Source organism: Silurus meridionalis, chromosome 1 (assembly GCF_014805685.1).
Source record: "Silurus meridionalis isolate SWU-2019-XX chromosome 1, ASM1480568v1, whole genome shotgun sequence".
NCBI classification, from domain to species: Eukaryota; Metazoa; Chordata; class Actinopteri; order Siluriformes; family Siluridae; genus Silurus; species Silurus meridionalis.
Window position 1 is genome coordinate 27,509,887 of NC_060884.1, and position 13,010 is coordinate 27,522,896.

General features: G+C 38.3%; 1 protein-coding gene across 1 annotated transcript; it reads right to left on the reverse strand.

Annotated features, from left to right (window-relative positions):
- Positions 1–1,068: 1,068 nt before the first annotated feature.
- On the reverse strand, positions 1,069–12,709 carry mpl (MPL proto-oncogene, thrombopoietin receptor). Its single transcript, XM_046860874.1, has 12 exons — positions 12,498–12,709; positions 11,566–11,689; positions 11,021–11,199; positions 10,793–10,947; positions 10,062–10,215; positions 3,934–4,039; positions 3,673–3,836; positions 2,462–2,604; positions 2,154–2,313; positions 1,987–2,068; positions 1,788–1,875; positions 1,069–1,535 (listed from the first exon to the last, which is right to left on the reverse strand). Exons 1-12 carry the CDS (start codon positions 12,577–12,579, stop codon positions 1,092–1,094), a joined length of 1,881 nt encoding a protein of 626 aa, XP_046716830.1. The 5' UTR covers positions 12,580–12,709; the 3' UTR covers positions 1,069–1,091.
- Between the last annotated feature and the right edge of the window lie 301 nt (positions 12,710–13,010).

A 13,010-nucleotide genomic window follows, 5' to 3' on the forward strand; every position in this document is an offset into this window, starting at 1 on the left:
AACTTCATAAGAAACTAAAACCATAGACGCTGGACTTTCTGTTCATGAAGAAGTGGTTAAACTAAAGTACTTAACGGCAAACAATAACCAACTTTTAAACGGCAAAAATGCTCATGATTGGATAAACAATATTGGTATGCCTACAATAGAAATACAGCAGAAATGCAATATTGTTTATATTCTGTGGTGCCCCAAATATTCCCACCTTAATGTTTATCCCATTTCTTAATTTTGCACATGCACTCCAAAAAGACATAACATTGTTTATTTCACAATGTTTAAATTTTAATACAAGTAGGAAAGATTTATTAAAAAAAATATTGTAAATGGAAATAGATTTAAAAAAAAGATATAAATCTAATTTTAAAAATAACATGCATCTCACTGCTAAATACATAATACATCAGCAAACTATTTTGATATACTGTATATAATGTATAAAACTCGTATCGTGTTTCTGAAGCTTGTTTGGCGATTGCACATGAATAAATGGAATAGTTGTAATGCAACACTGAACTCTTTCACTGTGAATTCTTTCCATAAAAGAAAAAATTTGAATAAAAAAAAAGAATGAGTTCATTCAGCAATATTTAAATCAGAAAAGTTTTTCGATTTTATCTTCTTTTACATTGAGGTATATTTTTTATGTATATTTCAGCCTATGTTCTGTCTTATAAAATAAGTTGTGACCGTGAGAATTAGGAGGGTATTACCACTAATGGTTTCTTCAAACTACAGAACTTACAAAAACTTTGGTATGTTTTTTTTTTAATTTGGTTCTGTTGAAACGCTGTGGCAGAGGGTTGTTTTTATATTTTCAAAATTTTACAATTGGCATGTCTTGCAGATTGAGAATATTGTCCAGATTTTTTTTGCGTAGTATACAGCATCTAGTCCAGATAAGGAGCAACAAATTGTATTTACACGACTCTCAGAGATGCAACAGCTCGGTGTCTTGTCCTATTTTAATCTTACTTAAACGCTTTCGAACCTGACTGGGTTAAACCTTGCATGTCGGATAAACCTCAAAATACTTTTATCCCTGCTTTTAATGCATTGTGTTCATTGAACGATGAAACTGCTCTTCCTTTTCACTCTTCTTTAACTGTAGCTACATTTTCCAGGTTGGTGTAACGGCCAATAATGTTGTGGAGCTCACTCCCAACCTCAGCCTGCAAATAGGATTGGTTGAGGATGTTGGTGGTGGAGGCTGGAAAAGTGTCTGAACAGAGCGAAGTATAACTGCAGACTGTTTCCTTAACCTGATTCGATGCAGCATTCACTCCATAAACATAATCATTCCCAGCCAGGCATGAGATGTCATTAGCAGGGCTGGACTTCAAGATTACATATTCTCTGGTCATTTCTAGCCCCTGCATCGCACACTCCTTGTTACTATCCACAGCCAACTGGTATTGTGGGAAATATGAGCCTTTAGATGGTTTCTTTATGGTTTGAGTATCTTTTTCAGACATGATCTCCACCACAGATGCAGGGGTGTCATCATCACACTGCTTGATGCTGATGTCGGGCTCCTATATTATTAATAAATTAGCACAGTATTAATAATTATAGTAAATGCAATTAGTAACACCAATAACATTTCTTTCATACAACATTTAAAGCAAATAAAAGCATTGATGCAATAATTATTGAATTCACTGGTTATTTGCAACATAGTGTGCTATCCAAAAAATTCAAAGATACTCTAAATGATTCACTTTCAACCACATTGGACAGTTAGCTTGCAGAATAGTATATCATTAATATACTATGATGTCATTTACCCAGTCTTGTCTGTTGATATCTTTCAAGAAACTTTCTAGCACATCATTCAGGTTTGGGACTGGTGGCCAGAGAACCTGCTTCAGCTTACTAAAGAACGATTGAAAATGAAAAAAGATTGCAAACAACACAAATCAAACACTAAACATGTTTGCCATTTTTTTACATTTTGTATAGTGTTTATGTGTTGTTTAAACTGACCTGGCATATCTGGAGAAGGAGGTTAGCAATACAACAGAAATGATGAGCATGGCAAAAGGTATACATGCGATAAACAGCAACCCTGTATTGGCATAGACATACAGATGAACATTGCGTTAATTCAAATTCGTGTATTTCTTGGATTGTGTATAAGAATGCTTGAGTACCTGAATTTGAAGTCAACTGTTTTGTGAGCGGTTTAGACCAATCACTCCAGTCCCCACTGTAGAACAATCCAATGGGTTTGGCTTTTACTTGGATGGTGTACTGGCCACTTGCTTGCACATCCAGACAGGTCCTGGTACTAGGGGTTTGCACTGTAAAAACCTGGCACAGAAAAATACGTTTTGTTTGCAACCAGAGTTTACCTTTGAAATTATGTTTTATCTCTCTAATCAAATTTCTTACTCATTCCATTGTTATTAAGCACCTCAATAATTTTATTCAATTGTGTGTGCTTGTGTGTTTTCCTTACCTTCCAATCATTCTCTCCTTTTACCTGGTACCGAACCTGATACATTAAATGCTCAGTTATTTTAGGAAAAGGAGAGCTCCATTTCAGACAAAGCCTTTCTCCGATGATCTCCTCCATTAGCCCTTCTGGAGGTACTGTTTTGACTAATCATGGAAGTGATATTGCAAACCACAAACAAATTAAGCATATTGAAATACATAATAATAAGAATAAAAAGTGTTTAAGTCAGTACTTTTCTTAAGCTTCTTCTATGCCACACCTTTTTAGTGCCAGGACTAATAGATTTTAAGTGTTTGGCTTACACATACATTTATATACAGCTTTAATAAAACACTGATAAATTAATAGATTTTTTTAGCAGCATAGTGGCTTAGGAAAACTGCCCATGAAGGCTGCTTGTTTATAGTGGCAAAAATGTAATTGATAATGGGAATTGATCAGTTTATGTTCCACATCATTAAACATAACTATACATTAAAAAAGTGTAGCATTGATTTTCAATACAGAGACGTTCAAAAGTTTGGACCTAACAGAAGAACTTCTTTAAGATGGACAACAGGAGTGAAGATGTTAGCAGACTGCCTCACCCCCATAGTCAAACATGAAGGTGAAAGCTCAATGTTTTTGTATTTTTTTGGAGCAGTGAAGGTTGGAGACTTATTCCGGAAGAAAGAAATACTAGACCAACATGGCTACCATTCCATACTTCAGCACCATGCAATTCGGCTAAATAAACAACTTCACCATACAACGAGACAAATGCACAAGCTTTAGAAGAGTTATTTATAGAGCAAACAGTCAGTTGCAGTGAACTGCTCTGTGATGAACTGCATCGCAAGGTTAAAAAGAAATATCCAACTAGCAAAGAACACCTTTGGCAAGTTCCACAAGATGCATTGCAAAGTATTTTAGCTGAATGTTAGGAGAAACATATGCCAAGAGTGTGTAAAGCTGTTATTCTTGCTAAGAGAGGATTTTTCAATAAAAATAAAGCTTAAAAAATAAACATTTGTACATTTATATATTTGTTTGTTCAAATTAAATAGTTATACCTAGTTTGTTGCATATAAACAAAAAGAACATACATTGTGCCTCTTAAAACGATAAAAGATGAGGTCTTTCCATAATTAGTAATAAATATATTCTGTAATAGGTCTGACGCCTGAAAGAAATGAATTAATTAAGTTACAGTGTGTGACAAAATGGCTTACTGCTGCTGTTCATCCAAAACTCGTCCATATAAAAAGTTTGGTTAAGGAGCCCATGTGGAGCTGTTAAGTAAAGCTGAAACATGGTCCATTCATCTCCATAGATAATACATTGACCTGCAGAGACATTACTCTGGTCACAGCTCTTCCAGTTCCCCCAAGAATTTCTGAAATAAATCACTTGTTAAACCGGAGATGTATTTTGCATTGAATAACAGAAACTGCAGTCTAATCAGTAATTGCAGGGAGTAAAAAGAATGTTACCTGTTAGTTTGTCGATAATGTAGACTCATATAGTTATAACGCTCTTTGTTCCACTGACACCAGACTTGGTGCAAATCAGAAGTGTGGCATGTAAATTCAATGTCAGCTACAACAAAAACCAAAAAAAAAATTGCTTTTGAAAGCCACATGTATATAATGTGCTGCACTGAAGGAATGTCACATTGTGAGAACGTCTCCAGGTTACGTGTGTAAGACACTGCATAAACAACACTTTGGGAATGCTTCCACGTTGTCCACGCTCTGAATCACATGTGCAATCAGTCCGTCCAATGTAAAGTCGGCGGGTGAAGTCACGACCAGGAAGCTATAAAGAACATGGAGTGGAGCGAGCGCTAGCTTCTGAAAGGGAAGGAAGTGCTGCATGGATGCAGGTAGTGGGGCTTGGAGAACCATGGTTACACACGTAACCTGGAGGCGTTCCCCTTCAGGAACTCAAGCTGCGTCAACAATGGTTTGGGAACAAGCATTCAATACCGCCATGATGACCTGTCCCTGCCTAGTGTGAAATAGCATAGCTAGGTGGAAGGACAGAGGGGCCAGAAGTGGCACTAAGGTTAAGGCTATAAAACCTGACAACGGTCAGCGAGGTGGACCAGCCTGCAGAGTTGCAGATGTCTTGGAAGGAAACTCCAGAGGACAAAGCGTTAGAGGCTGCCACATGGAGAGTAGAGAAACCCCGAAAGGAGCGGGGAGACTAGATGACTGAAAAGAGCATGAGATAGCATCCATTATTCACTTGCTGAGGGTCTGCTTGTTCGCAGGTCCTCCTCAGAGGACCATAGCAGACGAACAGCTGCTCCGACTTCCTACTCAGTTCTGTTCTGTGGACACACAGTCGGTTAAGCTTCTCCTGGTCTGGGGCCTGAAAGGGAGGAGGAAAGAATGCCTGGAGCATAACAGGTCATGGGACAGCCAAGGGTACCTTGGTAACATACCCCAAGTAAATTCCAGGAATGAGGGGGCAACAATGGGGCCTGAAGATCCCCTACTCTCTTGAGAGAGGAGATGGCCAGGAGAACACAGTCTTGACTGTGAGGAGTGTAAGAAGACTGTGAGGATACTGTGGTGGAAATGTGTCTTTAACAGGTTCTTACCCAGGGACTGCCACGTGAAGTGGGGCATGACAGGCTGCAATCGCGGACACGTAAATCTTTAAAATGGAAAGAGCCAACCCTGTGGCGAAATAGTCTCAAAGAAATTTCAGCACTGGGTCAACTGAGCAGTGATGCTGTTCACACTATGCCGTGAAAAGCTATCTTGCGGTGTACGACCCCCTCGTGGAGGGAGAGAAGATCCCTCTTAAATCTCCCAGGACGGGTGTTCGAAAAAAGGGTTACCCGTTTCAAAAACTGTCCGTCTCCAGAACTCCTGGGAGCAGCACGACAGGGGGAAAGGCGTACAGATGCGGCCTTGGCCACGCCTGTACCATGGTGTACAGCCCTAGAGGAGCTGGGGGAGTAAGACAGAGCCAGAGGGGACAGTGCGATGACTCTTGAGTTGCAAACAGGTCTGCTCGCGCTCTGTAAAATCTCTCTCAAATCTTCTACACCACAACTGGGTGGAGTTGCCATTTCCAGGGCCCCTGTCCTTGCATTGAGAGGGCAGTTGCTCTCTTGTTTAATTAACCCAGGATATATGCTGCCCTCAAGGAGAGCAGCTTCCCCTGGACCCACAGAAGGATCTGACATGCCAGCTTGTACAGGAGGTGAGATTGCAGACCTCCCTAGTGGTTGATAGGGCTGTGCAATTAATTGCAATCGCAAAAAAATCGCGATTTAAGCACATGCGATTTCTAAACCGCATAAGGCTGCGATTTTATCTATTAATTTATTTATATTTTTATTCAGAATACTTTCTTGTGCGCATGTTTTTAAGACATTAACCAATCAGAGCTCATGCAGCGCATGACGAAGCTGAGCGGAAGAACCAAATCGGCGAGCGGGAGGAAAGAACATAAAATATGGATGCGGGTCAAAATGATTTGGTGCCAAAGAGAAATTTAACGTCAGTCGTTTCGGAGTATTTTGGCTTCAGGAGAGAGGATGTGTCACAGAGCAAGGTAATTTGCAAGACTTGTGAAATGATTATTCCAATGAAACGGAGCAATACTACAAATCTGTTCCAACACTTAAAACAGTGCCATAAAAACTGCATGATCAATGCATGTCGACAAAGTCCATCGAAACAAACAAAAGCACACATCCAAGCCAGTCCAAACAGATTGAACAAGTATCCTTTGTTCAAGCATTTGCAAGCGCCATGCCTTATGAGAAAGGATCAAAACGGCACAAAGAAATTACCGACGCGGTCACCTATTATATATGCAAAGATATGATGCCTGCGCACATCTTCAGTAAAGACGGCTTTCAAAGACTAATACAAACACTCGACAAAAAATACCAGCTGCCATATCGCACTCATTTCACACGATTTGCTATTCCCGAAATGTATGAGAAATGTAAGGCAGGCGTTGAATACGAGCAGGTGAAATACTACGCCACGACCACAGATATGGTGGACATGCTGGTTTTTCTTGCAAAAAACCTTTAAGAGAGCAATCTGTTTTTTGGTTTTGATTTCTGTTAGTTTTTATTTATTGTTATGACTGGAGTTGAGGTTAGTTAATTTTAATTTATTTCATGTTGTCTGTTTTTAAGACAATTTATTACAGTTTTGTTTATCAAGCAGTTAGTACTACTGTACAGTATGTTATTTAAAAACAGTTTTGAAGTTTATTTATTATGACTGGAATTTAGTTTAGTTAATCTTAATTTATTTTATGTTGTCTGTTTTAAAATTTTTTTAAAAATTCAGTGCACTTCTTGTGCACTGAATACATTTAGAAAAAGCTTGTTTAAATAAAGTTTGAAATAGTGAAAACAATTGCCAAAATCCCAAAGAAAATCGCAATCGCAATATTCATTCAGAAAATCGCAATATGATTATTTTATCCATATTGCACAGCCCTAGTGGTTGATATAGAAAACCACAGAAGTACCGGCTGCAGTCCACCTCGATGGCCTCCTACCTCATGAGAGTATTTACTTCTTGTTCCATGACCAGAGCCTGTTCGGGCCCCACCAGGGTGGGCCTAGAGCCGGAGCTACGCCCTGGGGCAGACCCACGAGAGCGATGCGGGAGGAAGCTCCTGAAATTTGTCATCAACTGTATTGACAGTGTCGCCAAACAGGCCAGTCAACACCAGATAGGCGTTCAGCAGTACAGCCCTATCCCTGTCGGAAAGGTCTGACAGGGTGAGCCATAGGTGCCTTTCAGTCAACACTAGGGCAGACATAGACCAGCCAATGGCCCCAGTGGTCTCCTTTGTTGCCCTGAGGACCAGGTCTGTAGCACGATTAAGCTCTTGAACTTGCTGACCATCCGGGATGTCTCCCACATCCAGCTCTCAAAGCAGGTCTGCTTGGTAGGATCAAATCACAGCCATGGTGTGCAGACAGCCTGCGGCTTAAGCTGCTGAGGCTTAAGCCTTGCCCACCAGTGCCGAGTAGTACGAAGGGGCTTGGTGGGCAGTGCTGAGGTCTTTTAACTGCATTTCTTTAGGGAAACCTTAGGACCAAAGAGGCGGGCCAAGTGAGGCTTAATTCAAGACCTGGACACCTTGGTGTGTCGGCGGAGCATTCCATAGACATGCGAGCACAATCTATGCAGTCGACTACCTCGAGAACTGACCCAGCATGCTCTGCTCCCAAACAAGCTACACTCAGGCAAAAAGAGTGACTCTTTTCATGCTTATTTTTTCAGACATTTACCACTTACCATTGAACACATGCACTTTCCAAACAAACAGAAGCTAGTGCCGGCTCCACTCCATGTGCTTTCATAGCTTCCTGGTCATGACGTCACCCCGCCAGTGATGCCGCAATTTAATTTAACTGATTACACATATGACAATGTGGAAGCATTTCCAAAGCGTTGTTGATGCAGCTCGAAATCCCAAAGGGGAACCCTTTTTTGGATTTTTTCACCAATTTTCTCCTTTTTTTTTTTACTTAGTTCCCACCCACCCATCAGCTACCATTCAAGAAGGTCTCCTCCAAGACATGTGGACCCAGCCAGCCCTATCTTTTGAAAATACTGTATAATGTAACATGTATTGAGGAGTATTAAAATACACTGTGGAAAAATGTTATCCACCCCTTTTAAATGCAGCTCTCTGAAACCCACTTACACAGGTTACTAATAGGGTAAAAAGAATATGCCTTTCCTCTCCACCTCCCTAATTTTGCTTATTTGTGCTCGAGATGATAGAGGAACAATTTTTTGTTGCACAATTCGAGAACCTCTTTTATTAGATTAAAATCATCTAGCATTTCTTGACTAAGATTTTACATGATATTTATAAAATTTAAAGTTTTTTCCAATGCTAAATAATTGTTATGATTTGCCATTTGCAAATGTTTACTTTTTAAAACTTTTTTCTTGAATTGAAAAATCTGATATAATTTTATGATCAATTATATACATATTATAATACACGTTTCAGAGCAAAGTATATATTGTTAGGACAAATATTTGTTCAGTTAATGTACAAACCCGATTCCAAAAAAGTTGGGACACAGTACAAATTGAATAAAAACAGAATGCAATGATGTGGAAGTTTCAAATTTCAATATTTTATTCAGAATACAACATAGACGACATATCAAATGTTTAAACTGGGAAAATGTATAATTTTAAGGGGAAAATAAGTTATTTTCATGGCATCAACACATCTCAAAAAAGTTGACAATGACAAGGCCATGTTTACCACTGTGTGGCATCCCCTATTCTTTTTATAACAGTTTGCAAATGTCTGGGGACTGAGGAGACAAGTTGCTCAAATTTAGGAATAGGAATGTTGTCCCATTCTTGTCTAATACAGACTTTTAGTTGTTTGACTGTTTTAGGTCTTCTTTGTCGCATCTTCCTCTTTATGATGCGCCAAATGTTTTCTATGGGTGAAAGATCTGGACTGCAGGCTGGCCATTTCAGTACCCGGATCCTTCTTCCTACGCAGTCATGATGTTGTAAAAAATGCAAGGTCTTCCCTAAAAGAAACGACGTCTGGATGGAAGCATATGTTGTTCTAGAACTTGGATATACCTTTTAGCCTTGATGGTGCCTTTCCAGATGTGTAAGCTGCCCATGCCACACGCACTCATGCAACCCCATACCATCAGAGATGCAGGCTTTTGAACTGAGCGCTGATAACAACTTGGGTTATCCTTATCCTCTTTAGTCCGGATGACATGGCGTCCCAGTTTTCCAAAAAGAACGTTACATTTTGATTCGTCTGACCACAGAACAGTTTTGCACTTTGCCACTGTCCATTTTCAGGTGTTCACCAACAAATGTTTTCTGGAAGTATTCCTGAGTCCATGTTGTGATTTCCATTACAGTAGCATTCCTGTATGTGATACAGTACCGTCTAAAGGCCCGAAGATCACGGGCATTCAGTATGGTTTTCGGGCCTTGACCCTTACTCACAAAGATTGTTCCAATCTTTGCCGCAGCATTGGGGGAATTGGTGATCCTCTGCCCAGCTTGACTTATGAGAGGCTCTTTTTATGCCCAATCATGTTGCCAATTGACCTTATAAGTTGCAAATTGGTCCTCCAGCTGTTCCTTATATGTACATTTAACTTTTCCGGCCTCTTATTGCTACCTGTGCCAACTTTTTTGGAATGTGTAGCCCTCATGAAATCCAAAATGAGCCAATATTTGGCATGACATTTCAAAATGTCTCATTTTCAACTTTTGATATGTTATCTATATTCTATTGTGATTAAAATATAAGTTTATGAGATTTGTAAATTATTGCATTCCATTTTTTATTTACAATTTGTACAGTGTCCCAACTTTTTTGGAATCGGGTTGTATTTTTTAAAACATGCAACAAAATGAAATAGAATAAAAAAAAATATAAAACTGTTAATATATTATTAAATACATATAAAAGCATATGATGATGTGTTACCTGGCTCATTACTTATATAACTACAGAATCAGAGAAAAACCTATCACAATTTTATGTTTAAAAATATATATATATTGTTTGTGCAATATTTACAGATTATTGAAATCTTATTTTTTGTCACTTTTCTCACCTGCATTTTGAGGTACCAGGGCTGTAACTGGAGATGACCAGTCACTCCAGTGGCCTCCAGCATCATTAAAACTGGCCTTAACCCTGATCTGCACTGTGCATGACTGTCCTGGGACCAGTGAGAGCAACGCATGCTCACATATGGAAACTTTCTTCTACAAAAAAAGATAATAACAACAACAACAACAATAATAATAACAATAATAATAATAATAATAATAATAATAATAATAATAATTATTATTATTATTATTATTATTATTTCGGCTTCTCCTACTAGGGGTCGCCACAGCAGATCATCCGTCTCCATACTACTCTTTTCTCTACATCTGCCTCTTTCAAACCAACTACCTGCATGTCTTCCCTCACCACATTTATGAACCTCCTCCTTTGTCTTTCTCTTTTCCTCCTCTCTGGCGGCTCCATCCTCAGCATTTTCCTACCCATATACCCCATGTCCCTCCTCTGCACATGTCTAAACCATCTCAATGACACCTCCCTCACCTTATCCCCGAAATGTCCTACATGCGCTGTTTCTCTAATAAACAAGTTTTTAATCTTGTCCATCATTGTCCATCATTGTCTCGTCACTCAAAATGAAAATCTCAACATCTTTAACTCTGCTACCTCCAGCTCCACCTTCTGTCTTTTAGTCAATGTAACTGTCTCTAAACCATACTATATAGCAGGTCTCACCACAGTCCAAAAAACAATAATAATAATAGAACTCACCAGTTTAACTGTTTCCTCTAGTGCTTTAGAAGTGTAACGTAACTCATACTGCTCATGATCTTTCATTGATTGTGAAAGTGCTGTCCACTTAACCAGAATTTGCCCTGCTTTTCCAGTGGGGTGAAGAGATACATCTGATGGAGGATAAAACAGGCCTGGAAAGAGGAATTGCTTATTAATACCTTATTCATCTGCATCAATTCTGCAAAATGTGCACAATTTTCTTACAGTTGTCCTCCACATTAAGCTTGCGCGTGTAGACAGTTGTGTTGGTATCTTTATCCACCACTCTGACGTGTGTGTACTCAAGCAGGAAGACATCCAGAGGTTGAAAGAAGCAGGCATAAAGGATTTTTCCTTCTGTCGTCTCCTGCTGACTTAAATTACAGGCACGCTCTGCATTGTGACTAAATAAGAATCACTTGTAAGGACATAGCCACACACAAAAAGCAATTTAGACATAACTTAATTAAAGATAAATACATTAAAAACAGAATAATGTCAATAATGATAATAATAATATAATAATATTTATGGCAGTTAATCAAAAACGACATATTAATTAGGGGAAAAGTTCTCAGTCCTAGTCATAACCCTTGTACACATTAGTTGTCCTACTAGACATTATTGCCATGCAAGCTAATTTTATTCAAGTAATATCAGATTTTTGAATTTTTATTAAAATTCCAAAGGTTTTTGTTCCTTATATTTTCTTTTTTTTTTTTTTTTTTTTTATTATGGGGTTTTGATAGATAAGTCCATTGCATACTCACGCCTCATCTGTTTTATAAAGGAAGTCATAGGATTTTCCCACAGGTGCCTCCCAGAAGCAGGTGAAGTCTTCAAGGCTTCTCGTGAAACATGCTGGGTATGGCTCAGCAGACAGCAGTGCCAGATCTGAAAACAGAAACATGATGTTGGTGTAATATAATCAGGAACAAAGCAGAACAGGGTGTGCAACTGGCATCTAAAGAATTATTTTCCTAAAAGTGTCTGTTCCTCTTATACCACAGCTTTTTGCCTGTGATTACATTTGGGATGTAATAATAAAATAATGGCATATGATCATTTCTTATTCTTTGTAACTAAATGTTGTAGAACTTCTTTAAAACCAGCTCCTGGTATAGCAGCTTATGGCATGTTCATTACAGCAGCTATAAACTCTCCAGGAGACTTTTCCAATGTGGAAAACTTTACTATGGCTGTTACAATGGTCTGGCACTAGAGCCTTCTTTAAAAGATGCTTAATAAACATCTTTTAAAAGATAGCATTATCATACTTATGGTTATACGTTTTTGGTTTTCAATAGCAACATGATTTAAAAGTGTTTTTAGCCTTAGATTTTGTTCAGCATCTACAGTACATGCTGCTATAGATAAATCTGTTATTTTCAACTGGCACTAAAAACCAACACCTTCTCACCAGTCACCAAAGTGAAATAATACATAAATTATAAAAATAATAATGTGATAACAATGATAAATGAAATATTCATAAATAAGTAAGAAGATAATGCAATTGTTATGTAACTACTGAAAAAGTAGGCACCGTTACAAATAGATAAAAAACATTAACATCAAAAAACGTGTTTAAGTGCACAAGTCTATCTTATAACAGTTGTAAAATTTCTATTTTGTAACTTGATAATGTCATCATACTATTAACAAAGCAAGAGACAACAAACAAAACAAGCTAGCGCCCTACCTTGTTTTGACAGATAAGGGTCACAATTCATCTGCAAAGTTAGACAGGAGAACAATATTGACCAGGTGATCTGCAGATCCATTGTCTGTGAAGGATCTCTTTTAACCCATGACTATTCAGAACCGTATGAGTTAAATGTCTTGTTGCATGTGTGTATTTGTGCAACACAGCTAATGAGTGGATTCGTGTTGGGTGTTGGGTCTAAAATGAATATGGTGGGCTGGTCTAATGTGTTAGGCTTTGGCACAGAAGGAAGTCACTCAGACAAATTTTAGACACACTCAGTGTCATACAATCACATGTTTTCACACATTCACAGAATAGTGGTCACAAAGTAGTAGTTCTAACACATTTTAGCAAGCAAGATAAAAACTGACTGGTTGTTAAATGTACAGGATTTGTAGGAAAATATGTTAGAACTTTTAGTTTCATTTCTAGTATTACGCATTTAAAATAATTTTTATTCTAAAAGTATGAAATTCTGTCTTTGTATCTGAATAAACCTTTTATTCA